The sequence below is a fragment of the Parasteatoda tepidariorum genome, chromosome 4 (genome assembly GCF_043381705.1).
Source record: "Parasteatoda tepidariorum isolate YZ-2023 chromosome 4, CAS_Ptep_4.0, whole genome shotgun sequence".
Classification (NCBI taxonomy): Eukaryota; Metazoa; Arthropoda; class Arachnida; order Araneae; family Theridiidae; genus Parasteatoda; species Parasteatoda tepidariorum.
Window position 1 is genome coordinate 95,460,893 of NC_092207.1, and position 27,889 is coordinate 95,488,781.

General features: G+C 29.8%; 3 protein-coding genes across 4 annotated transcripts in view; 2 read left to right on the forward strand and 1 right to left on the reverse strand.

Annotated features, from left to right (window-relative positions):
- The first annotated feature begins 435 nt into the window (after positions 1-435).
- LOC107439922 (cuticle protein 10.9) lies at positions 436-8,198 on the forward strand. Its single transcript, XM_016052674.4, has 3 exons — positions 436-915; positions 5,337-5,441; positions 7,761-8,198. The coding sequence occupies exons 1-3, from the start codon at positions 892-894 to the stop codon at positions 8,127-8,129; spliced, it is 498 nt and encodes a 165-aa protein (XP_015908160.2). The 5' UTR covers positions 436-891; the 3' UTR covers positions 8,130-8,198.
- A 1,935-nt stretch (positions 8,199-10,133) lies between these two features.
- Positions 10,134-22,362, reverse strand: LOC107439917 (Katanin 60). The gene is made up of 10 exons (XM_016052664.4): positions 22,048-22,362; positions 19,758-19,928; positions 19,471-19,688; positions 18,148-18,343; positions 15,600-15,800; positions 14,026-14,184; positions 13,784-13,910; positions 12,406-12,531; positions 12,185-12,311; positions 10,134-10,561 (listed from the first exon to the last, which is right to left on the reverse strand). The coding sequence occupies exons 2-10, from the start codon at positions 19,923-19,925 to the stop codon at positions 10,363-10,365; spliced, it is 1,521 nt and encodes a 506-aa protein (XP_015908150.1). The 5' UTR covers positions 19,926-19,928; positions 22,048-22,362; the 3' UTR covers positions 10,134-10,362.
- Positions 22,363-22,564: 202 nt separating this feature from the next.
- LOC107439916 (uncharacterized) overlaps positions 22,565-27,889 on the forward strand; it is a 10,721-nt gene continuing 5,396 nt past the window's right edge. Inside the window, exons 1-3 of one of the 2 annotated variants that reach the window (XM_016052662.3) lie at positions 22,565-22,684; positions 23,126-23,313; positions 24,800-26,103. In XM_016052662.3, coding sequence (XP_015908148.2) covers positions 23,149-23,313; positions 24,800-26,103 — 1,469 coding nt within the window. In that variant the 5' untranslated portion in view covers positions 22,565-22,684; positions 23,126-23,148. The remainder of the gene's footprint in view (positions 22,685-23,125; positions 23,314-24,799; positions 26,104-27,889) is intronic. The other variant, XM_016052663.3, reaches the window with a different exon arrangement.

The window sequence follows — 27,889 nt, forward strand, 5'->3', positions numbered from 1 at the left end:
TAAGCATTTTTGTATCTTACACTTCGCGCGAAATGGTGTTTACTTTTGTAAAAAAGAAGGCATTTTTAAAATTTTTGAACGACAAATTAATTATTTTTGAAAGATTGTAAAAATTGCGAATATAATTGAGTACCTTTATAGATAGTTATATACATTAATAAAAAATATATATGGATTTTAATACTATTTTGAAACTGTGTCCTGTCTCAAAATGTTCAAATGTTTCGTTTTTATATAAATCTCAACAACCCTGAAACCACTTTAAAGTAAAAAAATAAAGCTTTAATATTCACAAAGAGAAATACCCAATATGTGTTAATCGCATGGAACAGATTTAGAAAGAAATTAAATTTTGAGATATCAATTACGTCACTAAGTAAGGCGAAACATGTTTCAAAATCTTCTTATCAATCTGGAATTATTCGATTACAAATGAAACTATAATCGATTTACTTCTTTAATCTCAGACTTCCGCAACATTATGAGACAAAATACCTAATCGGAGCACTTTTCAAAACAATCATTTTTCGAATGTTAAAAAAAAATTATTTCGATGCTCTATTTATAGAAAAATATTCTATGACGAACTGTTTTAACGCACACAAATAGAGAACAAATCCTTGCTTGAAACAGAGGCTAATTAGTAATGGCTTTCTGCTTTTAATAGAACACTTTACAGGGCTCCCCTACGCGCAAAGTGTCTTATTTTAATCTTTAACTCAATCGTTCAACTTTAAAATAATTTACCATCAATAGATTTTATTTTTGTGTTTTTTTTCGAATTCCGCATTCCGATGACCTATTTTGACTGGAGTATTCTAAAAGAAATTCTCTATAAATGCTCTTGTGTAGCAAACAATATGCTGCCATTTTAATATTGAAGGAAAAAGAATGAACAGGGAGATATTTTTTCAGGTAAGTCACAAATTCATATAATATAAATTGTTCTCAAAATATAATTTTAAAAAATCTCTTTTTTCCTTTTCTTTCTCTTCTTAAGCCCACAGTCCTACCCTCCTAAAACGATTTTAAAAACTAGTATCAACTTTATTTTCTGTGTGAATTTTGTGTGATGAAATGTTCCTTTCAACTCAAAGTTTAGCTTCAAAACAGCAATCAGCTAGATTTTATATACAACTATGCTCCTTAAATTTGCTAAATGACTTTTTAGTAGTTAAGAGTTCGATTAAAGCTCAATTTGGATACAAGTTTCTCACGTAGTAGTAGTACTTTATTTACGTTGCACTAGAGCTGTGTAATGGGATTTTGTCAATTGTCTGGGAAACATCCCTGAGAATGAACAGAAAACATGCTATCACAATTTTGATCCTCAGCGGAGGGGATGGTTCCCCAACAGTGGTAGCCCGATGACTTGCACGCAAAGTCAAGTACTTTATGGTGAAACAGTTTAACGAGGACCGATACCATGCCCCCTCCGTCCCTTAGCAGGTTGATTAAAGTGGTCACGGACCCATTCAATGACAACTGCCAGGAGTTTCTTGACTTTAATATTCTACTTGAAATCGTGACTTTACGTGGTGGCTCAGGAGATAAAGCTTCTGCCTTTCAATGAGGTGAACTGGGTTCGAATTTCAGTGATGGCTGGTGGATACGAATTCCCCACCCATCTTGCACCGACCACAGTGCTGTCGTAAAAATATCTATAATGGTAAGTGATAGTGGGTTAAAGTCCTCTTGCCGTTAGGCTGATAGTAAGAGGTTTTCGTGGTTTTCTTCGTCGTGTAACGCAAATGCGGACTAGTCCCATGAAAAAAACATCTATGAATTCAAATTTCTTCCAATGCTTTATCCAGGAATGTCTTCAGGATTGGGTTCAAAATTACAAGGTTACGGAGTTGAACATTAGTAGTCGTTGGGTCGGCTGTTCAACGACAGTTATTAAAATCGGTCCATTGCGGGACTCAAATTATTAATAAAAAAATTATTACTATAATAATAATATTGTAATTAAAATTATTGGTTATGCGTTCAAACTATTATGTACATTTATTAAAAAAAATTATCTTTTGATAAATTAAGAAAATAAATTCAATTTAAATAGTTTAATGCGAGCCCGGATTGAAAAAGGAAATATTTAAATAAATGGTTGGGATTTAATTTTAAAAAGCCTATGTAAAACTCTGTTATAATTATCATTACTCGGTTATAAAAAGGAATTTTTCCTAACTTCCAGAAAATTATTTTATTGTAACCGTCAGAAAAAAAAAGTGATTGGACTCTCCGTTTTAAATTTCTTTTCCAATGGAAGGATTTAAAAACAGCATTTTAACAATTTGTTCAAAAATTGTCACTAGACAAAGAATAAAAAAAAAAGAAAATGAAAGTTTCACTTCTGTCTTACCGAAATGAATCACACAATTCCATTACTAATTCGTGAAAAACGTCAAATCAATGAGGTTGAAGAACCACGGCCATCTACAACCGAAAACGCGGAGAACGAAAAATTGCTAACTTTTCTGTAATCAATGAGTGCAATATAATTTTGAGAAAAGCGTGTTGTATATGTCAATTGCCTAAGTTCAATCATAGAAAAAAATTCAAGTGTTACTCCAATTAGTGTTACACAAAAACCATTTTTAAACTTTTTCCAGTTCCTTTTTGAATATAACTGTTATTTTCGATAGTATAAAAGTTTTTGAATCGCCGCGGTCCTTAAGTTCTTATTATAAACTTCGTCTGTATTGTAAGCCAGATAATTGCAAACTTCGAATTGCAAAGCTCTCACCTCATTTTCCATTCCCTTTTATTTTTATATTTATTTATTTTAATAAAATTAATTTGATCTGACATAATGAAGTTAAAAATACACTCTAGACTTTTTTTAACCTCTTGATCGTCAAGTGGCATAGATCAAAACGGAGAACAGAAATACCGAACGTATTTTTACCATGTATAAAAGGCAATTAAAGCTTATTCTTCTCAACAAATGATTAGAGAAAAAAATAGAGTTTTCCTAAATAAAAGCACATTCATAAAACCCAACTTGTGAATAAATTATTTTAAAAAAAAAATTTTTTTTTTCCTTAAGTACATTTTAGATAAAATAATAAAAATATAAAAAGCGATAATATAATGGCTTTTAATTTATGATTTATTATGTAAATAATTAGAAATTCTCATGAACAAAGGTTTCACCTTATTTTCTTCTTTTTGTGTGGGTGTTTTACATTTTATACTCATTCATGTTTTACTTTTATCTTCAAGCCATTGCATATGATGTTGAATAGTGCATTCTACGGTATTTCAGAATTTCCTCTCGCATGTCCGTAAAGGGCACGAAATAGTTCGTAAGGGCACGTAAAGCACGTGTAGCGAAAGGGCAAATGAGTTCACAGAATAATTCTCGAATATATTTTGCATCTCAAATATAAATTTTTATTTCATTATTTTTTTCATAAGATATACAGCTTTGCGCATGATCACAAAAAAAATTATGCGCCTGATTCAAATTGTATTTAAAATATATACTGTCACTTTATTTTTTAATGCTTGTTTCACAACTTAAAGAATCAATAAAAAAAATGTTTATATCGTAGTAATCTTAAAATGCACGCTTCTTACATGTTATTAACACTTTCAGACACAAATGACTTCTTTAAAGCTTATTGGAAGTGTTTCAAATGCGTATAACACACATTCATATTTTCCTTAGAGCGGGAAAAATCAATGACTGAAACATTTAGCTCTGCAAAACAGTTCTACGTTTGCAACCTATGAACTATTAAACCTTTCAACTCGTACTTGCTCTAATTTGACTTAGTGTGAAGGAAAAAAAAGCAAATAAAAAAAGGAATCAATACCTAACTTGTCTAGATAGCAATATTTAAGTTTCTGCCTCGTTTTTCCAAAATCCAACGCCTTCTATATCTCGGTTCTTTACAGTCTTTATGGATAGCATTTTTTTGTTGTTGTTGGAAATCTGAGTTAAATTTTACTTTACTAAACTTCATTGCCTTCCAATTTTGTATGATACATCTCTTTGTTGCCACTTTGTCAAATTTGAATTCATTATAAATAAATAAATAAAAATATATCGTAATATTTAATCCCCATGATTCAAAGTTTTTACAAATTAATAACTTCCAGTCGCGATGGCTCAGGGGATAGCCTTCCAATGAGGTAAACCGGGTTCGAATCACAACGATGGCTGGTCGATACGCATTCCACATCCGGCTCGCACCGACCACAGTACTGACGTGAAATATCCTCAGTGGTAGACGGATCATGAGTTAGAGTCCCCTTGACGTCAAGCTAACAGTGGGAAGTTCTCGTGGTCTTCCTCTCCATGTGACGCAAATGTGGGTTAGTTCTATCAAAAAGACTTCTACGAAAGCAAAATTTCTCCCAATACTTGATCCAGGAGTTCCCTCGTCTTCTGTATCGGTTTCAAAATTACAAGGCTACGTAGTTGAACATTCGTCATCGTAAACCCAAAAATTGGATCTGCTGTTTAATGAAGGTCAAAAAATGAAAAATCCATAATTTTAAAAGCTATCTCGAGTTAATTAAACAGAAGAGAAATCCTTCACATAAATATATAGCACTAACTGTTATTTTGGTTGAATTAAGCAATCTGAGCCTCTTTTGTAACATCCCAGACGGGAAAAATAAAAAGACTTTCAAAATAGAAAAGTTCAGCAATACATTAAGTATCAAATAACACTGACAGCATCTATGGCAGTACTGTAAAACGAGGAAAATTCTAAATGCAACTTTGTCTGTCCTCCCCATACTTTAATTTTCGTGTGCTATTAAATTAAAAAATAAATAAATGAATAATACTCGCAAAGCAGCAATGCTGATTATCTACTATTCTGTCACTAGAATGCTAACGTTACGTTTTAACGGACACCCAGTGGTATATGGACTCAGAGCTCTACGTAATCTACGCTCTGATTCAACCCAAAAGTGTTCTATGGGATTTAAATCATGGCTCTGAGAAGGCCAGTTCAGTTTTGAACACCCATTTCGTCAAACAACGTTTGTACAAGCCTCGATTTGTGAATGGAGCAGTTCTGCAGCTGAAAGAGAAATGGGCCCGAAATATTGCCATAGAGTTGGGAGTGTAGCATTGATCACATACATCTCAGAGTTCATGTTTCCAACCACAGGAACTAACGGACACAGTCAAACCACGAGAAACACCCCCCACACCATTAAGCTTCCACCGCCATAACAATCGGGTTGTCTGGATACTTTTGACCAGATAGTGTATTTTTTTAATAAAAAAAGGCGTTATATTTCATTTAGCTTCAAATTCGGTAAGAACTTTTGCAATCACCAGATAACAAACGATTGTTTTGTTTTTCTTGCAGATATTTTTACTCGTGTTAATGTGGGGATTAGCGCGATCCAAAACAGCTATTGCATATAAACTTCAAGCACAAGCTACAGAATATAAATCAAGTTACGATGCCTACGTAAGTAACAATTTACTATTTTTTTTCCCCAATGCTCACCAAATTAGGCAACTATATCCTTATTTAGAGGGCCTTATTGTAGATCTTTATATTTTTTTTTGGTGGGCACCATACAGGTACAAAATAACCCCAACACACCGTACGAAAGAGATTGAACAGAGAGAGAGAGAGAGATTGCCTCCATGCACGAAGCGTGATTCAAACCCAGGAGCTTTCTAACATGAAGTCAGCCCCCTGCCAACCATACAATCGGTTTGCGAGTAACAAATTACTAAAGTAGAATAGGGTACATTGCAACCATAGCATAGGCTTAGTGTTGCAAATAATTATCTGAACAGATTATAATTGCTTTTGGTTTGAGCCGTGATGGCTCAGGGGATAGAGCGTTCGCCTTTCAATGATGTGAACCGGGTTCGAATCCTTCAACAAAGCTAATCATGAAAATTTAAGATTACGTATTTTTATATTGGCCATTTTTTGCAGAGTTAATCGTTTATAATTAGTGATGTCAACAACCAGTTATGATTTTTAACTTTTGTGCAATTTTTTTTTTTTGTCACAGCAAAAACAATATCATCCTTCTCACTGATGCAAATAAACTTATTAACAAAACTTTGTGCCGAAAAAGAAAAATAAACATGTTTTAAAAAAAAATACATTCATTTTTTTTGTAAGTGGTACACAGCTTTACGAAAAATTCAGAAAGGGTACACAAAAGTCATAAGTTAGGGAAACACTGGTGTAGAGTATGGATTTAATTTTTTTAATTTATTCATTTATTTTACTAATTTTTAAATTGAAGATTACAATAAAAAATTCGAAGTAACTCTTATTAAAAAGGTTAAACCCTCATAACAATTTTTTTTTATTATCGAGCATTAAAAAAATCGCTTCAAAATTAATTTTTAAAGTAAACGTGCCAGAAATTCGCATTTTTCTTCATAAAGGCTTACACTCGGTCATTAAAGCTTTTAAAACTATTGTTTTCTTCCTCTAAAGTTGCATATAATTACGACGCAAATAAAATTTCAACCAATAGAGGGTACTAAACCAGACTCCCAAAAGCGTCTTTTATTTAGCTATCTCTCTATATTAAAAAATCGTTAATTTGGGTGTTACATTTCTTTTGCTACATAAAACCTATAAGACTTAGAAACTAGTAAATATGAAAGTATACAGAAAAAAGTAAAGAAAAAACGATAACGTAAAAAAATTAAACATTTCATAGTTCGAGAATTATAAACTATTGAATAGTAAATACTACGTGGGCCGCTCAGCAGCCTACAGTTACAATTACTGAGTTGAAACTTGACGCGATGAAAGGGAGATTTTTTTCCCCTTGGAGTCGGGCAGCCCGAGCCAAATTTCTTTAACTTTTGAGAAAATTATCATTGAAGGGTTGTTAATTCTTTAACAGTTGATATTTCAATGGATTCAATTCATAACCTTCACGTGACATCATTATTCTTTACTAATTCTTTTATCAATATTTCTATCAGAAGATTAAACAATAAAAAAGTTAAAATCTTAAAGAATAATAATATACAATTCACAATTTAGGGAATATTCTTATTTCATATGGTTTGATCGTTCTTTCTACTTATATAGCACACCAATCAAATTCACAATTTCTAAAAATATATTTTTTGATGAATTTTTATTTTGATGAAAAAGTGACAAAATAAATATTGTTGGAGTAGTGTTGGAAAATGTTTTGTATCAAAATGAAAGTTTATTTTCAAAACATTTGAATTCTACACAAAATCGTTAAATTTTAACAAAAAGAGAAGGAAAGAATATCTCTACTCATCTTTTAAGATGAAAACCGATTAAACTCTTTAGTCTGTTTTTGAACGGCATTGTCTGAACATCTTGAAGCTGCCTCCAAAAGCTCCGTGTCACGGAACTGACCCTTTAATTGATATTAATATGAAAAAGTGGCTTAGTGGTTTAGACACTGAAGTGTCATTGTAAACGACTGTGGTTCGATCCCCAGAGGCGATTTAAAGTCCACTTCAAATCGATGGGTCAATTCCCGAGAACATGGGATGAGGGTCGGGCTTTGCACAGTGTGTACCACATTGCCACAATCATGCTATTGGTCACGAAATTGTGAAGACTTAACTTTCTTGACCACCATGGCCTACAATGGGCTGTTGAGAGAATGTGTTACTTAACTTGAAAATGAGTGAGTAATGTCACTCTTCAAATTTCATGATTCTTTCACATAAGTTATTCAAAAAACTGGGATTTCAACGATGAAATTTTTTTTCTAATAATTTAAAACAAAGGGATTGTTTTCTTATGTCTGAATTTCAGGAGCATCCACCACATCCTTTCCATTTCGGATATGACGTTCTTGATGAATATGGAAATAAACAACAACGACAAGAACAAGGAGATCAACATGGCAATGTGAAAGGTAGCTATGGATATACCGATGCACATGGCGTGTACAGACACGTAGATTATGTGGCTGATCATTCGGGATTCAGAGCTGTCGTACAGTCCAATGAACCTGGCCTTTCCAACGATGATCCAGCTGATGTTAAACTTACAGCCAAGTCACCCCCAGCACATATACTGGAGCAGCAAATTGGAAAAGTTGACATCGGATATTCTGAACCAAAATTGTACTTAAAATCAGTCACTAAACCAGTATACAGGGAAACATATTCATCTGTATAACATGATATAGAAATCATTCATCATTATCATATGTTGCATATAAAATAAATAAACTAGATATTAAAAAAATGAGTTTATATTTAGATTAGTTATTCACTTGATATCAATTATTACAGTATTCACTTGATATACGATATTATTCACCTTAGTTATTCACTTGGTATCAGACAGTAGAATACAATGGGTATTCATATAGTAATTAAATTTGATAAGTAACTAGTTTTTATTATTGGCCCTCGAAATGGGCTGTAGGTAGCGTACAGCAGAACTCTCTACCCATGGCAACAGTTCGCATGCTTTCACTATTAGCGTATGGAGAGTCATAGAAGAAAGATGTACGTTAGTGTTTTTCGTTATTTTCAAATAGATTAAAAACTTTCAAGTTAGGAAACTATATGGAACTGAAAACTGCATTGAACATAGTTCTAAAAGAAAGCATAATGGAAATTTTAAAAAAATATTGGTGACAACTAAATACGAAAAATATTAAGAAAAGGGAAAATACGTTCCTATATAACTGAGAAGAGGAGAAGAGGGTCAAGACATGGTACCATTCTTCTCCCCAGGTGGCGTATTCGAGTGTTGCGATCATGAATAAAACCTTCCCCACGTTCATAACGCATCAGTTATTCATCTAAAATCAGACAGTAGGGAGAATTATAAATTTATGTTTCGGTGGGTTGGGTGTGGCAAAGTATTCAACATTCAAAACTCATTAAGGGACAGCAGTGCATGTTACATCATCTTTTGCTCCGTTAATTTTTAAGATGTATAGTGCCAAAAATAAAGTGATCTAATGACCAGATCTTAACATTCAACATTCTTGGAGTCAATCTAAACTATGGGTTCCTATTGAACACCAGAATTTTGAAATAAAAAGATGAATACTTTAGAGTTCAAATTGTAAAAAAATAGCTTCTACCTCATTATTTATTAACTGTACCTAATAATTTACAGGTAAATACAGTTATGACTTTTATTACTTTTCCACTGATAACCAAGGCCAAATACAGGCTTAAGAGCCTCAGGATAAAATTTATAGTTAACTCTTTCCCTACAAAAAGTTTTGTTTTCATATTTTGTTAATTTTTGATAAAAGTTTTTTCAAGATTGTAGTTTATACTTTGATTCTTGAAACATCTATTTTCATTAACTTACAAAAATATTAACTTTCATTAGGTTGATACAGTGATTCCACTAGACTTTTGAAACTATAAAGTCCAAGACCCGGACTAAAAGCGGGTCCCTGTTTAAAAAAATACAAATCTCCCATTTAAATATAGATTGTACACATGATTAATAAAAAAAATGCGACTAATTATTTATTCAGTAATAATTTAAACCAAAATTTCTACATTAATTGTTCTAAAAAGATCAAAATCAGATTAACTCTTCAAAACACTTTAATCTTTTTGATATGCACTAATTCATTATGCTGACTAGATCATTTAAATTAAAATAACACTTCAAAGGGAGGACAAACTAAACTAAAAACTGAACAAGATGTATGTTACTTGAATGTAAAGGAATTTAAATGTGAGCAAATAACATTTTCAACAGATGCTAAAAATTACAAAACTCTATGCTGAATAATATAAACTTGCGCTTCAAATGAACTTACAAAAATTGAAACAAAATATGGTGAAAGAACGAATAAAATGAAATAAAGATAAAAGTTGTACCCCCAGGAGACACCTCTACATATTGCATCCGATCCTCTTTGTCTTGGTTGTCATCTTGAGGAAGAGATTGCACGAAATATTCTTGGTGATCGTGAAGTCTTCCCTGCTCAAAGAATTATGTGTCCTTTGTTACCCAGAGACTTGGAAAAACTGTCCTTGTCTTCCACCATCTTGAGCTTGGTCTTGTTAACGTGAGAACAGCTAAAAACGTTTTTTTTTTGTTTTTGTTTAATTAAGATATTATGTGATTTTTTCCAAGTAAGGTTACTCCAACAAAATCAGAAAGTTGGTCAGACGAATAAGTTTTTATAGTCAAGAGACAAATAGTTAAATAGTTCTTTATTAGACACATCAAGAAATTGCGAAACAAAAATAAGTAGGTAAAAAGAAAACATTTTTAATGTATTAAAAGTGCAAAAATAGCTAACTCTTTCAAAAAATAAAGTTCCATCGAAATCACAGATATTCTACCTTAGTTTAGTGCTGTTGTTAGCCAACCCTAACAAAAGGAATGAGAGTAAAATAGTTAAAATTTGCAATAAATAATTCATCTATGTGGAGCCGAATTCAGCCATCCACTTCTCATACTTTTCAAGATCTTCTTTGCTCACTGACTTATTTATCTTTTTAATGGCTTCTTTAAAGTCTTCTGGGCTTACAGGTAGTTCTAATTCTTCTTTTGGAAGGTTTCTAATTTCATCCGGTGTTAATCCAGCAATTTTTCTACGCATTGCCATCATAGAGGCATCCCTAAAATTAAAAAAATACATTGAAAAAAATAAAAGTACACAGTATAATATAAATTGAGAGTTAACTATAATTTTAATAACTATAATTAATCATAGATGCATGGCCAAAATTAACAAAATATATTGAGAAAAATGAAAATGCACATTATGACACTAAATAGACAATTAAATTACTATAATAAAATTAGAGGCCAGAATTTAATTAATCGTTGTAGTGTAGTGACCAATATATCTCTCCATTCAGATACAATTTATGGGTCTAGATAGCTGGGTTGCAGTCAACTTAGCTGTTCATTTATTTGTGGTCAACAAAATAAGTACCTTATAATAAGCTTTATTCTTGATAATTTTCAAGTTTCATAAAAAAATTTATTGTATCTATACTGTTTTATAAAGGCACCTGTTTTTGACAGAAAAAAATTTACTTTTAATATTGTTTTCAAGTAAGTTTCAAGATAGAAATCACCAGTGTACATTTTCCACAAAAGTAATTAGTATGTTTATCAGTTCATTTGTTTGATTAGTTCTATGAAACTATTATTTGTATGAAGATAAAATATTCACAAATGAATTTACAGGTGCTTTAAAATTACTACCCTTAATATGTAGTTTTAAAAACCTTGCAAAAATAAAGTAAAGAAATATACACATTAAGGATTGCAAATTACGAAAAAACCAAAGAGGCTATCTAAATCTAATAATTATTGCACAATGTAGGATTTAAAATATAAAAACCAGTTTGATTGTAGGCAGGAGATGAAAAATATCGAGAGGGGATTATTAGAGACACCTCCAAGTTTTCCCAAGGAACCAAACTGGTTTTGATACTTTTCATTACACCTTCCTCAACTCGTCAAATTTTCATATTTTTTTTCTTGCTTATTTTTAATCTTTAGCTTATACGTTATTTTTATACATTATTATTCTAAGAATATACATAAAGGTTGGTGATTATGGAACATCATAAATAATTTTATTGCAGTTAAGAAAGTAAAATATATCATGAAATAAAATTCAGAAATTTTTTTATAAATGCAATGTTGTTTACTATATAAACTGCGTAATTCTACTAACAGATATAAAGACTTGCCATTATATGTAAATGAACAATTTTATAAGCTATGAGCCAGTACTTATTATAAGTAAGATTTAATTAATTAAATAATTAATAACACCATTAATTGATATCAATTTTAGAAAATGAATATCTGCATATAAATGATAAAGAAAGTTTAAAAATTGATAGATTGAAAATAAAAATTAAAAAAAAACAAAAAAAAACATAAAAACATCATTAAATAAAATAATACAAAATAATAAATAATTGTAACATTTCTCAATTCGCTTAAAAAGTTCTTGCCATAAAGCAGAATTACACAAAAAGTAAAATTAACATTAAGGGGTCCAAACTTTCAACTCCTGACTATACTATTGGGACCATATTTCCCATATTGCAGCTATCTCTAATACGTTACTTGGCAAGTAGAAGTTTTTTAAAAATTCTAGAGTAGGAAAAAAAAATTTTAATGAATATTATTATTATAATCTACTGATGCTTATATAGAATTTTATCAATATAACATTATGGGGAATTGCTTAGGCAGATTAAAATAAATTGTTCTACCTGCAAACATTAGTAATATCAGCTCCTGAATAACCATCCAAGCTGTTTGCAACATTCTCTAAATCCAAGTCCGGAGCAACTTCAACTTCTCTCAAATTGATCTTTAAAAGAGCTTCTCGACCAGCAGCTTTTAAATTAAAAATATTTTATTTTCCTAAATAAAAAATGAATTTATGTTTGACATTTAAAATTAATATCATTTATTCATTTTATAAATTTACCATTTGGAAGAGGAATATATATTCTTTTTTCCAATCTTCTACGTAAAGCTTCATCAATATCCCATGGAAAATTAGTTGCTGCTAATACCATCACAACTTTACTGGGATCTTCAGTGCTTGTTATGCCTGCATAAAATATAATTAATAATAATAAAAACTAATAAAATAAGAATTAATAAAAAGATTAATCAAAGAAAAATTAATAAGATTTAAATTAATAAGATTAAAATTAATAAAATAAATGGTTATTAAAATATGCATAAGTTAAAAAATATTATCGAAACTTTTCTTAAAAAATAATTAACCCAAAGTAACATAAAATAAAAATATTAGTTATTACAGATCAAAGTTCAGGTTTTGCCTAGGAAAAAAAAATAAAATCTGGATAAAATGGTTTAAGCGATTAGAAGAAAAGTTTAAATTTCAAAAAGGATTTTAAGGGCTTTAGATGAACAGTAAATTCCAAAATATATAATTAGGCTAGTAAAAATAACTTTAAGCCAATTTTTTTCTATGTAAAAGAAACATAAAATTTAACTGAATACTTTGAAATAAAAAATAGCCAGCAGCAAGGCCCATGCCTGTTTTTCCTTAAATTTGACCTTGGGATAGTTTTTCCGATATTCTGGTATTAATACCATAGAAACCATCGTTACAAAGTTAATTTAAATGCAAGTCTGCACTGAATATTGTCCGAACTAAAAAAGTATAAATAGTTGCTATACCGCTACTGAAAGATCAGTGGCAAAAATACACTTAATAGTTAAAAAAAAGCAAAACACAGGCAAGACAACAGTAAACCTTAATATCTTACAAATTGAATATTACAAATTTCAACTTATTGATGGCTTTAACTAAATTGACTCAATTGTGAATAGTTAGAATAAATTAGATGATTAGATACAGAGCTAAAACGCATTGTTCTGTGAAATCATTGACATAATAGAAAGTTTTTTTTTTCAGAAAAAAAAAATTGGGGACTGCAGTGTTTTCATTACAGAAAAAAAATNTAATAGAAAGTTTTCTTTTTCAGAAAAAAAAAATTGGGGGGACCTGATTTAACTTAAAATATCATTTGCATAATTTAAAAAGGTTTGAGGCAAATCTCCAGAACAGTAAGAGTGCACTCTATTACATGTAAATATGATTACTAGTTTAAAAGTTATCCAGATGATCTGTTCATTTTTGTACACCTATAAAAAGTACATTTGATATGCATGCAATTGCAAAAAATTGCTTGTAGTGAAATTGAGATTTAATTGCTTGCCCATTAATAAACTTACAAAAAATTTGAGAAATATTTAATACTAAAAATGGGTGATAAATATAATTTCCATGAGGTAAAACCCATCTTTTTCTAGAAACAAAAAATTCAGACCTTCCATCTGGATAAGCAATTCAGATTTCACTCTTCTACTGGCTTCATGTTCAGAGTCAGTGCCTCTTCGAGAGCATAGAGAATCAATTTCATCAATAAATATTGTACTTGGAGCATAAAATCTTGCCTAAAAAAAGCATATTAGATAAATTTTTAAAAAAAATTGGAAAAAGAAAATTAGATTTTGTGAAATTGTATTTGAAAGAATTAAAATTTTAAAAATGTATGAAATTTTTACTTACCATTTCAAACAGCAAGCGAACCAACTTCTCTGATTCTCCTCGATATTTGGAAGTTAAAGTGGAAGAAGACACATTAAAAAATGTTGTTTTACACTCAGTAGCTACAGCCTTTGCCAACATAGTTTTTCCAGTTCCAGGTGGTCCCACCATCAGCACACCCTATGATTCATTCAAAAATATAGAAAAGAATATTAGGTATACATACATGGAGAAGGTAAATAAAACAAGTGGTAAATAGACAGTTTTAAAAGTCTACATTTTCATTTTATTTTCTGGAAATGCTCATTAATCTTCTCTCACACATTTAACTGCATAGATGATAGGTAGGTATTTTATTTTCGTCACACTAGAGCTACACAATGGACTTTTGGCGACTTTCTGGGAAACATCCCTAAGGATAATCTGAAGACATGCCATCGCAATTTTGATCCAGATTCTCTGCAAAGGGGGTGGCTCCCCTACTTTTGTAGCCCAACGACTTGCTCACAAAGTCGAGTACTTTACGGTAAAATAGTTTAACGAGGACTGATACCGAGCACCCTCGGTCCCTACGCAGGCCGATCAAAGTCATCACCCACACGCTTACAAACTGCAGCCAGTGATGCTTGACTTCGGTGTTGTACTATACGATCAGTCCACTGCCGGACAAATTCATAGACGAAGAACATGATATGAAAAATAATTGTTCAATGATGATATGAAAAAAATAACTGTTCAACATGAATGTCTAAAATTCAATTTAGTATTTTCTCAATTATATTAATATTTATTAAGCTGTGACCATTTACATGCAGAAAACAATGGTTTCTATGTATCCACACCAAATTTGAATTGTTTTGGAAAGAAGGAAGAAAGCAAAATAGAATATGTTATAATTTAAAAAATAAATACTGCAAATCTATTTCAAGTAAGCCAAAGTAACAATAATAATAATAATAAATAATTTGCATAATCCCATACTAATGAAGATAAAATGCAGCTTAAATTTATTTTTCATAGATAAACGAAGATTTACAATTCTAAATTTCCTCAACAAACAAATTTCACAAAACAAACTGCAATTATTCAACATTACAAAAGGGAATGCATATTTTGTGCAAATAAGTAAACAAAAATGTAACCAAACATAGAAAAATACACTAGCAATTACCGTACAGATTAGTTTTGAAAGCAAAAATGCATCACTAGCTGATAGAATTAAAGATTTAGTAATGTTCATTAAATGTTCCTTATCGATTTATTTAAATTTTTGGGGGGAACTTGATAATTTTCTGTTTCAGAATGAATAACTGCATAAATCGCTTAATGAATGCAAAGAATAGAAAAATATATATGTGTTAAATTGTTATAAATATATGTTAAATTAGTAAAAACAAAACAATTTTTTTGATCAAAAGTGATATTTACTATGTCAAATTTATTCATTTCTCAAAAAAATAATAAAACAAAACACAACAGAATGAATTCCGAATATTTAAAATATAACCAGAAAATTACTTTTCTTCTTAAATATGAAATAGTTGCCATGAAATATTTCGAATAATCACTTACAGAAAAAAGATTGGTTGTCATACCTTCCAAGGTCTACGAATGCCTTTAAAGAAATCAGGCATCCACATGGGAAGAACAACTGCTTCTTCTAACAGTTTCTTGGCATCCTCAAGATCAGCAATATCATCCCAGCGAACACTTGGATTTTTCTGCAAAATATCTCGCTCCAGCATCTCTACAAGTTCCCTATCATAACCAGAGCCATCAAATTTTTTCTCATCTTCCTATATCAAAATAAGACATCAGTTATTAATGCCTTGTAACAATTATACTAATGTCATTCTATTTTAAATGTGAAATATAAATCTGTAGCAATTAGGATATTGGGGCATAAACATTAATATACACATTCAAGTTAAGTTGATTATTGCAAATGCAAGGAAAATAGTTTTGCCAAAAATATCTTCGCTTAAACAAATTCATTAACTCATTACAAGTTAAGTAGATAATTAATAAATGATAATGACATAAAATAATTAAGAATGGGCCCAATACAAATCATCATACAAAATGGCAGTTTGGTCAACACCTTAGTTATCTTTCTCTATGCACCGAAACTTTATAGAAATTTAAAAAAAAAACAAAAACATAAAAACACGATTCACTACAAAATGAAGAAAATTGGGATCGATGCAAGGCGATCACAGGTTACCCCTTTGCAAAACGGTTCTTGTCAAATTTCTTTTGGAAAAGAAACTTTTATTGTGTTCTCATCTTGTTAACTGTTAATCCTGAACTGCTTGGTACACAATTTCGCAGACATATTTAAATGCAGCTCAGACACATTTTGTGTAAATTCTTTGTATGTTTGAATAGACATTGAACAGCCAATCGAAAACAATATTAACACTTTTGGATTGGTATAATGGTGTTTGATGGAGATTGCAATCTGCATCATACACCCGTTTAGGATTCCCAAGTTCATACATGAAATATGATTTCGAAAGCTAGGCTTTTTTTTCAATTTTACATGAATGAATCATTTATATTGTGTGGAACACAGTCTACTGTCTAGTGCAAGTTATTGGGTACATTGACAATGGATCCTTTTATCCCTAACTGGTGATCAACACCCAGTTTTCAAATTTGCATGAAAGGGGTTCAGAGAGCCACCATTCTCTCTTCGGTAGGGTTCAATTCTCTCAACCACCTTGGTACTTCTGTGAAGGATGGGTTTCATGCTTGTGTTTGCGAATGGAATCCTTTCGTTTTTCCGTTTGTGTCTAACGCTTAAGGTATTCCTGTCTACGCTCTTTGACTTTTTCAGCCTCAGTAAGTTTAGACCTTGGCATCGTTTTTTTCTTGCTTCCACTCTAACTTTTGGGACTGCGTCCATCAGTTTGGACCCTCTTTATTTGTGATATNCCGCTTCATATTTACAAGTTTATACATGAAACATGATTTGAAAGCTAGGCTTTTTTTCAATTTTGCATGAATAGTGAATGAATCATTTATATTGCGAGGAAGACAGTCTACAGTCTTGCGCAAGTTATTGGGTATGTTGATAACGGATCCTTTTATCCCTAACTGGTGATCAACACCCAGTTCTCGTATTTGCATGAAAGGGGTTCAGAGAGTCACAATTCGCTCTACGGTAGGGTTCAATTCTCTCATCCACTTTGGTACTTTTGTGAGGGACGAGCTTCATGCTTGCGTTTACGAATGGAATTCTTTTGTTTCCCCCGTTTGTGTGTAACACTTAAGGTATTCCCGCCTACACTCTTCGGCTTTTTCAGTCTCGGTAAGTTTAGACCTTCGCATCGTTTTTTTCTTGCTTCAACTCTAACTTTTGGGACTGTGTCAATCAGTTTGGACCCTCTTTATTTGTGATATTCATCTGAATTAGTATTGAAAAGGATCCACTTTGAACTGTAGGTTGGAATTTCTAATTCTTAGTTAAAACAATAGGGCTGTCGCGCCACTGAGTTTAGTTTAGTTTTTAGTTAAAACAATAAAAATATCGTTCAAAGGATGAAATTTTCTTTTATTCACAACTCAAAAAGTATTTGTGGGATCTCTCTGGTCTCATATCTCAAAAATAAACTGACCAACTTAATGTGTAACAAATTAAAAGTGAAAAAAGGAATTCTAAAAATATTATCAAACAGCAACTGTCGCCCTTGCAACGCATGTGCACTGTTTATTATTACTCTTGATTATTGTAGTTGAAAAGTGAGGACGCCATGAAATCCAAAACAAGACCCATTTTGCCAATGGGTAAAAAAAAACTGGCTTTATTAATAAAAAATTACTAGTGGAACACATTTAAAAAAAAAAAAGAGTTATCAAGTTCAACTCACTTTTTATTGTTGCATCAATTAGGCTTTTTCGCTTTACAAATGAACAGAATTGCATTTCGATAAGAGTATTAAAAATTCTAGTAGCTTCGATAAAAGTGAATATGCTTCATTCAGACAATTTTCCACTCAAGTTTGTTTTATTTTAATTACTAATTAAGACAGATTGTTAGGCATTGAGTTATTAGTTGTATGTACATGTAAAAAAGCTGTGTTTTTTTAAATTGTGTTTCCAAATAAACTTTTAATTGCTATTGGAAGAAATAAAACAAACCTTATCTTCTTTATTTTCATCTTTTTTGCTATCCTTCTTGTTTTTATCATCTTTTCTGGACTTGGAATCAGAACCTTTTTTAGTAACCCTTTCATGATTTGATCTATTACTGCTAGGACCACTTCTTGTTCCACTGCTTTTAGAAGGAGGGTCATTTCTTCGTGTAGCTCGAACTGGGCGAATAGGTGGACCATGCCTAAAATTTAGCACAGCAGATATAAAGTTTAAAAATATCAAGAATGGTTACACTAAATAACTCATATGAAATTTGAAACATAAACTTTTCAGACCACATTCAAAAATTAACAAACATATAAATATCAAAAGTATACTATGTAGAAATGTTTCAAGACAGAGTAAAGACAGCCTGAAAACGATTTGATAATGAAATTTGCAACACTCTAGAAATTATGGTTAATTTCTTTGTATACCTGCATAGCAAAATCAGCACATTGACTTACAAACAAACATACAACCTTGTAATTTTTCAACTTGATTTCTGTTCTGTTAAGCTTGAGATATATTTATGTTTCTTATCTAAACTCGTATATTGCTGTTTAAATGATTTAATAACAACTTGTATCATCATACTTTTTTAAAATCTGTTTTTGTTCGCTCATAAAATTTAATTTTATTAAAGTTTTCTTACATCTAATATAATGATACTATTTCTAGCTAGACTAAAAATACTTATATAAAAAATTTCCCAGCTCTTCAGTAATTTTTCCAGATCAATTTTAGCAAAATTCCCTGATTTTTGTAACTGAAGACATTATTTTTATTATTAATTTTTTAGTTTTGTCTTATTCCTGAACATAAAATCTATTGCAAAAAGCTTTTGCCTGATATCGAAGCTAAAAAAATTTCTTAAAAAAATTTTATAATAAATTAAACATATTAAATGAAAAGCATAAGGAAATGAGCAGTAATGAGATATAATAGATGATACATACATTTTGTTAATTCTCGCTATTTATGATATATCCAAGATAACTGTTAAGAAACTTTAAATCAGTAGGAAACGTTTGTCGTTGATTTTCCAAAAAGTCTAAAGCAAAATATCTTAATACAGACATGAAGTTTTGATTTTCATCATGCAAATGATTTGATTTTGATTTTCATTTTCATCATTCAATTTTGATTTTCATCATTCAAAAATCAACTTTATTCTAAAAAAATTTAGTTCAGAAAATATCTCAAATATGAATTCATTTTATTTTTCTGTGACTTTTTAGAGATTTTAACAGAATTTTTTGACGTTTCCTTGAATTTTCTCCATTCTTCCTGATTTCCCTGTCTAATATCAAAAATAAAGTTGCTTACTTATGTTCCACGGGTGTAGGAGGAGGCCAAACATCTGGATCTCTAGGTGCAGGTGGACCCCACATATCAGAAGAAATCGAAATGTCAGAAGGAATTGATAAACTATAAGACTGTCTCGAAGAAATAGCACGGTCAATACTCAGTTCTGTGTTAAATTCAGAAATCACACTTTGGACCTCTTTAACTGCTTCATGTTCTTCAGCAATTGTTTGCTGAATCTAAAAATAACAATTACAATAAGTTTATTGATTCTTTGAAAAATACTTATGTATAAAATTGCTACATACTTGTTGCCATCTTTCTTTTCTTATAGAATCTGTTATAGTAGTTAAAAGTCTATGGATTCTTTGAACTGCTCCTTGAAAATACACCAAAGAGTTCTCATATTTCCCCAACAGTGCATATTCTCTTGCCATCTGTGTATCCTCAACAATGTCTCTTATAGTATAGCTCATTTTCTAAAATAAAATTTAAAAAAATTATATTTTAAAAGAATATATATTTAAATATGATCTTAATTATAAAATATTTCAGTAGGGCGTCTTACAAGGATATTAAAAATTTAGTTTATAGCAATAGTAATGACAATCAATAGAATGTTCAATATCTTTCTATTATTAATTACTTGATTTCTAAAAAACAAAAACTTGCCAATTATTGACTGCTTACTTCTCCTTCAATGCAAAAAAAGTTTTTTTTTATATAGTACAGACAGTTATTGATATCTTTTACCAACAACAGTTAATGATAGCGTCTTTTATGATCTATTAATATGACAGTTATCAAGATTCTGAGTTACTAGATCGCCACAGATCAAAAGCATTGCTAAATTAATGTTTATAGATATAGGGGTAAAATCAATTTAAGAGAAAATATGCATATATTTTATAGAACAATTCTCAAACAACCCTATTTTGTTTTCCTTTTATACTGTTGTTCAGTGCCCATTTATGTAACTACCACCAAAGATAAATGAAAATCAACTTTATTTTAACTTTAAAACTTAACCTAGATTTGTTAAAAAAGTTTTTCTTTTATTCATATTTGAAAAACTATGTATACACCAGGGCTTCAAAAATATCAACAATTCTTTCATGCCCAATCAAGCATGTTAGCCCACAAAATTCATGCTAAAATAATACTTTTACAAGGCCAAAAATTTTTTTCAAATGCATATTAATGAAAACCTAAAAATGTACTCATTCTGTAATGTATCTGTAAGCAAAAAAAAAAGAATAAATAATAGTAATAACAACACTATTTATACATCAGCATTTTAATTTTATGTACAAAATATAATAATATATGCAAACCATTGTTCTTAATAAAATAATAGAATTATCAGATTAAGTAAACAAGTTAGTTCAAAATGTCACTTAAAATAATGTTACTTGAACATTCGCTTTCATATCTTATTTAACATTATTTTCTTATGTACAGCAATTGGGAAAACTTTTTCTCAATAAAAATGACCATGACTAGAAGAAAATAAATAAATTTTTTTGCACATTTTTATATTAATTCAATTAAATAACATTCAGATCTTATCATCAAATATAATCGATCTTCTCCTTTCATCCATTTTTTATTGCTTATCGTCTATCCTGCATCTTCATTTCTGTCAAAGTATTCAAGGGTATTATAATACCCTTTTATACAGTTTAAAAACCGTATTTTATGATGCTTTGGATTAAATATTTAAATGCCAAGCAGAATTGTAAAGATAAAAAATTCAAGCACAGTCTGAATTTTTACTATTAGGTAAGGTTTTTGAAGGTTTCAGTAGTTTAAATTATTGAATTTTAAAAAGTTTCGTTAAAATTTCATATTGCTGTATGCATATTCTTGCATATTTACCTAGAAAATTTATATAGAAATTTTAAAAAAATTGCTGACTTTACTTTTTTGCTTAAAATTGTTCATTATTCATTCATATTATACTATAAGTATCTAATTATACAAAAATCTCTAAAATTCACACCTAATTTTATAAAATGCTCTAGATAAGAGTCAATTTTCAAAAATAATTTATTTCAATTTTGGTGAAGATTTTATTTAAAAATAAAAGAAATAATCATTTAATTAAAAAGTGAAAAAAAAAATAATTATAAGCAGTGATTAAAGCAACATTGACTACAAGAAAAAAAAATGATAGTGCCACTAGATCAGTTAGGCCCTCATCTACAACAAAAGATATTCAGTAATCCATCAACCAAGTAAATAAAAGTAATCAAGGACCAAGTAAGAATAATTTTATTACATTTATAAATGCGCATAATATATTATAAGGTTTAATGGTAAACTAGTATTGACCTTGACATTCATTAAAGAAAAACTTTCCTGACTTTTTAAGAACTATTTTTTTTATTAACATATTTATCAGATAATGTGCATAATTAAAAAATAAACAAATTTTATTATAATATAAATAATTTTAGGTAGTTTTCGCTCTCGCGAAATTTATTAAATTAAGATTCAGCAGCATATTTCGACTTATTAAAGAGGAAAAAAATGTGAGTTATGCATTGGTAATTTTCAATTGATAAATAAAAAAGGTTACTTAATGAAAAAACATACATTTATTAACCTGAATACCAAATACGTATGGCAGAAATAGTTTCTTTTCTGGGACAGAGATCCTCCTGGTTAAGTTTATAAACACTGAAAGGTAAAGATTTCTTATCCGGCTATTTTGTATGATAAAAACATATTTAAGCATAAAAAAATATCTAATAAGAGAATTTATCACTGAAACCAAATCTTTTTGGAATACTTTAAATTTGAATTTGGAAGAACAACAATTTTATTTGTTATTGCCTGGATGGTCGTGATGGTAACAATGAACTTATATGGCGCATTCAGTTCTAAGAAAGAGATTGGTTTATAGCTTACGTAGATTATTTTGCTGAAGGGTCCTTTATACTGCAAGCACAAAATCGCATGAACGAATCCGATGATGCGGCAGAGAACCTGGTTGGCAAATTTTTCACCAGCAAATGTACTTAACCAATCAGGTTTTCATTCGCGTCTCCGCATTTGCAATTTTTTTGTACAGTGTAAATGGTTTCTTAAATTTTTTATTTTTTAAAGAATTGTACTTTAACCGCCATCAAAATGTAATTTCTAGTTGAAGGGCATCAAAACAAAGCTGTTAGATGTAAATAAATTTTGCATTGGAAGCAAGGAAGTTGCGAGGACATGAATTATTAGTAAGGTATTGAACTTTTCTTAATTTACATTATTTTATCTGAAGATACTATGATATATCTGGCTCAATGCTTCTTGCCAATTTTGTTAGCAAATTTAAAACTCAAATTGCAATGTCAGATTTTGTGTTGGAAACTTGATCAAGCATGGGTGACCCAATAAAATATTAAGAGAATAAAAATATATAAAAATAAAAAACTTTACTTTTTATATTCTATTTATTGACTGTATAGAAAAATTTATTCATAATCTTTAACGTACAGTCAATTGATATCTCTTTTCTTCCTACTAATATTTTTTCATGTGAAAATATAAAATATTGTGGTACCAATTCATTCTTGTGATACTTTTAGTTGCATCAAATTTAGATTATAGATTGTGATTTCATATTGTATTGTGTGTTTAATTTAAAGCATGTATCATTAATGGAGTTTTTCATTCATCTTAGAAATCTGTAAAACATTGATCGCAATGTTGCTAGACGATTCACTTGAAATTGATGAGATTCCAGCATCAGCATCAGATGCAGAATTAGTTCCAATGATAAAGTTGCAAGATGTGCAACTTTCTAACATTTGGATTCCATCAGAGCTTCTTCTAAACAGACAATTTTTTTCTCAAATTTCTTCAAATGTGGTAAGATTCATTTGTGTGTAAAAATATTTTGTTATTACTGGGACTATTTGCGAATAGAATTATTAAAAGTACAATTCTTAACAAGATTCTTTACTCCTAAAATAACAATTATTTTAAGCCAATTGAAATTTAAAAACTCATAATTTATTCTACATTATTCTTTATATGTCATTTAATTCTTCATTATTGTATTGTACTTCAATGCAATAATTAGGCTCTATTAGTATGACCATTTTATCTTAGTTGTGATCATCTGTTTTTAAGAACCTATTATTATAATCCAGTCCGTAATCCAAATGATGACAAAATCAGTGTAGACATATGTATTTAGGTCATGTTAAATTTAATTAATTTAATAAACCATCTCCTTCCACATTATTTTAACTAATTTGTTATTTGTAACCTCATTTTCAATTAATTTTTCTATTGCACATTTTATGTATTTTGGGCTTTCCTTATAAATTTCTTCGTCCAATTTTCCGCTTCGATTAAAAATAATGACAAAATGATGAATTTGAGTTCTAAATTTTGCAGCTAAGGCTGTCAGCATACAGATAGAAGTTCTAATTCTGCTTGTTGAAAAAAACCTTACCTGATTTATCTAGCTTTTCTGTGTCCTAAAGTCGATTAGAATTGTATTAGTTTCTAAAGACAACCCTGTTGTTCATTACATTTTCATTATTCAACCTATCTACTTACTCAAATGTATTATTATTCAGAATACATTTTATTTCCTTGAAAATGCATCTAACCATTCATTTGACTTTTGATTTTATTAAGCCAAATAAAGTAAAAATTTTGCTATTTAAAATAATATTACTTCTGTTTAATATTCTTTTCGGGGTCTACCTGCTCATTCTGCACATAAATTCTGTTGTGATTAATCTTCCAACTGTTGGACAAAATCAGACAAGTGCGGGAGAGAAATCGGGTACAACAATGCTTATAGATGTGCTTGTGTAATTCTTTTGATTTGTCAACTACATGCACCTTTAAAAGTTTTTTTTAATTTTTTTATTTAGCCTAAATGTGCATCCGCATCTTATATCACATGACCCATTGTAATATGAATTTATTTTAGGACCCTGTTCATTTTGACATAGTTTTATTGTAGTTCATTTTAACTGCAATCATTTTTCAATGTTTTAAAATGGTACAATAAAATGGAAAATTCATCTATAATAAATTATTGCTTTGAGTAATCATAATCAATCAAGACAAAAAAAGAAAAAAACTAGCTGAAATGTTTACAGTTTATCTATTATTATTAATTGTTAGCAGTTCATGTCTATCTGTTTTTTTAAAAGTGAAGTGTCTCAAGCTTTTTCCACTTGACATTAACTGTGGGTTCTCACGATGTTAATCTTAAAAAATGTTCATTGTTATGTCCTTAATTAAAAAAACATTAACTTCAAACAGTTACTTTTAGTGTTGTTTTTTTTAACGCCAATGCACATTACTGATTTATATAAATATATTTTTCTAGCATCAATCTGCCATTTCCCGTACATTAGTAAAACATAATGTAGTTGACAGCCTTTCCATTTACAATGATGCTGGAATACAGAAAAGTATCTTTCATAGCAGTGAAAAGTTGTTAGATTCTTTAGAGCAATTGCCACCTAACTATCTAGACACTGAACAAACACATTTGCAAGAAGCTAATGAGGGTGAAACATATTCTTGTTCTTTTAGTTGCTTGAATACAGATAACAGTGAATTTGCTCTGGATATTAGCAAAGTAAAAAATGATTCATGTTCTGAAGAGAAATTTGATAGTCCAGATAATAGTATTGCTGATTACCTAGAGCATCTGAATATAAGTGATGATGAAGAGGAAAATTCTGTGGTTGGAATTATTAATGATCCCGGTGAATCCGAAACTCCTATAAGTACTCTTGATTATTTAAGTGATAAAAAAGTGTTGGAATCTTGTGATGTCGAAATTTCAACAAAATCAGCATGTAATGTGCCAGTGGAAACAGATATTTGCCCTTTAAATGATGAAGAAGTTCAAGATTCTGTCAGAGTGTCTTTTTCTAGCCCTGATCAAATGGAAGATCTATTTGAAGTGAGTGAAAAACTCTGGAACGATCTTAAGCTAAATAATGAAAATAGTTCTGTAGGAATTGAAAACATAATTTTTTCAAATCAAACTGGAGGAACTCGTGACACAGTTGAAGGCACTATTCCAGGTCAAAGTTCAGAACTTTCTGAGAATCCAAGTGATTTGAGTAATATAAAAAATCCTCCTGAAGAGGTTCATCTTTTTCCTTTTGTGTTGCAAAAATCCAAAGATGAGTGTCTTTCTACTGTTGTCAACAGTGGTAAAAGTAATAAAAAGGAGAAGAGAGTTAAAAAGAAAGCTTCAAAGAAAATACCTTTGGATAATTTTTTCCTCAGTAACAAAGAAGCTGCTGATTCAGATTCAGGGTACTTAGCCTTTTGTGAAAGTTTACGTCAAAAAAATAGTTATGGGGATACTTTTGAAAACAATGAACTCAGTTCTCATTTCCCTTATGCAACTGAGTTGAATGCAAAACATAAACCTGAATGTCCAGATAGTTTTTCGAATTGTGTAACAAACTCAATATCTGATTCTTCACCTCCAGTTAACTGTAGTGCTGATTCAACTTCAATAGACCACAACTTAACAAAATATGTTATAGAAAATATACCTTCTTTTGTTAATGGAAATATGTTGCAGAACCTTATTGCTACATTTGGGGACATCATTATCAAAAATATTGTAATGAAAATGTCTGGAAAAACTAAAAAAGCTCTAATAGAGTAAGTTTTATTTTTCTTCGTGATTCTGTAACTAGTGAAATATTGTATCATTATTTCATATTTGACTTTCTTTTAAATGTTTTCTAGTAAGCTTTTGCTTCAAAAAATTTTTAACGCTAGACAACTGAGCACTTATCTGGTTGACTGACTTTTGACTGTTTTGGGAACTCAAGTTGTTAGTGTTTTTGCATGTTAAGATCTTCAAAAATTGCAGATGTTAAATTTCAAACTTTAAATAAAAATGGACTAATATTTCCCTGGAGCCATTCTTAATTTGTTTGAATAAATTACTTATAAAATTGAGCTCATTTTATAAATCATCATCCATGAATCGAATGATTAGTTAAAGAGTAACTCTAAATTATGTTAAGCTATCGTAATCTAGGATTAAATTCACATATTTTCAATCTGTCCCAAAATTTCAAATGATTAAGTAACATAAATTAAGAGGTATAGTTCTAATCATTGATTCTTCTATTTCCTCTTTTCTGATCTCATTTATAACCATATCAAATAAATATAAAAGTGTTTATTAAAATGACTGATTTAATATTTCTCACTTTTTTAAAAGTCTTTCAGTTTATGTTTTAAACTAACTTTTTGTTGGTTGTTAACATTATTATTGCTTAGCAAGGTGTTTGTTTTGCACTCCATAATACTGTCCGGAGTGCCACGCACATAAATTTTTGGGAGGGGGAGATATACTAGTTTTGATGAATGAAACTCTTAATTTGACTGAATCATACATAAATGCGAACAAACATACTTATAAACAGACAATTGAAAAAACTCTAAATCGCTTTTCAATGTAAAGTTAAATAACCTTACTAAAAAAATACATATTAATACTGATAAGCATCAATATGTATTTTTATACTGCTTGTAATAAGCATGTATATGTATTGTATCCTAATAAACATACATATTAATACTAATATGTATTTTTAAATTTTTCAACAGAAGTGAAAAAAAAAAAGTTTTTAAAAAGGCTGGTCTCGAATTGATATTTATCCGAGAGAGAAAAAAAAGCGCTATCGAAATCTAACAAATCTCGGTACAGGAAGACAATATAATAAACAACAGTTCTGATTGTGCGAGGAAATAGAGTGTTGTGAAAGATGATTATTCAAAATACTTTTCACACACTCTAATCAGGGTTGGGGTTTTGGACGTCCTAAACTGGTTTTAGACAGGACACGTGGGTTTTACTGTCTTAAACTGGGTTTTACTGTCCTAAACTGGGTAAAACTGTCTTAAAGTGTCCAAAACCTTGAACTTTGGTAAAAGGTAAAAATTCTATAAGTGTAACCATTGTACACATAATAATTACACGTATAAATAAATATTTGATATTTTTTATACAATTTACTATAACTTATTAAAAGAAAATAATATAATAGGAAAAGATTTATAATTTTTGAAGCTCCACAATTCATTGAACAACAAAAGTGAATACCTAATTCTTTAATTATAAATATGCTTTTAATACTGATAAATAATATTTTTGCATAAGGATAAATATGGCAATATTAAAAAATAATTTTTCTTTAAAATAATACTAAATTTGTTCAAAAATTAACCTTTTATTTTTCACAATATTTTTTTTAAAAAAATGTTATAATTTCTGCATTACAGGATGATAAAAAAGACATGTATTCAAAAAAAAATTGTTTTTAAATATAAATATATTAGTTTAAATTGAAAATACAAAATAACTGAAAAATGTATTAACAGTTTTGAAGGGCATAACATCAGTTTCAGTTACTGACACTGGTGATGTATCACC

Excerpts from the sequence above, each read along its gene's own strand:
- LOC107439922 (XM_016052674.4), top strand. The coding sequence starts at position 892 with ATGAACAGGGAGATATTTTTTCAG. Across the intron at positions 916-5,336 it reads ACAGGGAGATATTTTTTCAG|ATATTTTTACTCGTGTTAAT; the intron begins GTAAGTCACAAA and ends TTTTTCTTGCAG. Across the intron at positions 5,442-7,760 it reads AATCAAGTTACGATGCCTAC|GAGCATCCACCACATCCTTT; the intron begins GTAAGTAACAAT and ends TCTGAATTTCAG.
- LOC107439917 (XM_016052664.4), bottom strand. The coding sequence starts at position 19,925 with ATGAGCTATACTATAAGAGACATTGTTGAGGATACACAGATGGCAAGA. Across the intron at positions 12,532-13,783 it reads ATTGCTTATCCAGATGGAAG|GCATAACAAGCACTGAAGAT; the intron begins GTCTGAATTTTT and ends TATTTTATGCAG. Across the intron at positions 12,312-12,405 it reads ATATATTCCTCTTCCAAATG|CTGCTGGTCGAGAAGCTCTT; the intron begins GTAAATTTATAA and ends TTAATTTAAAAG.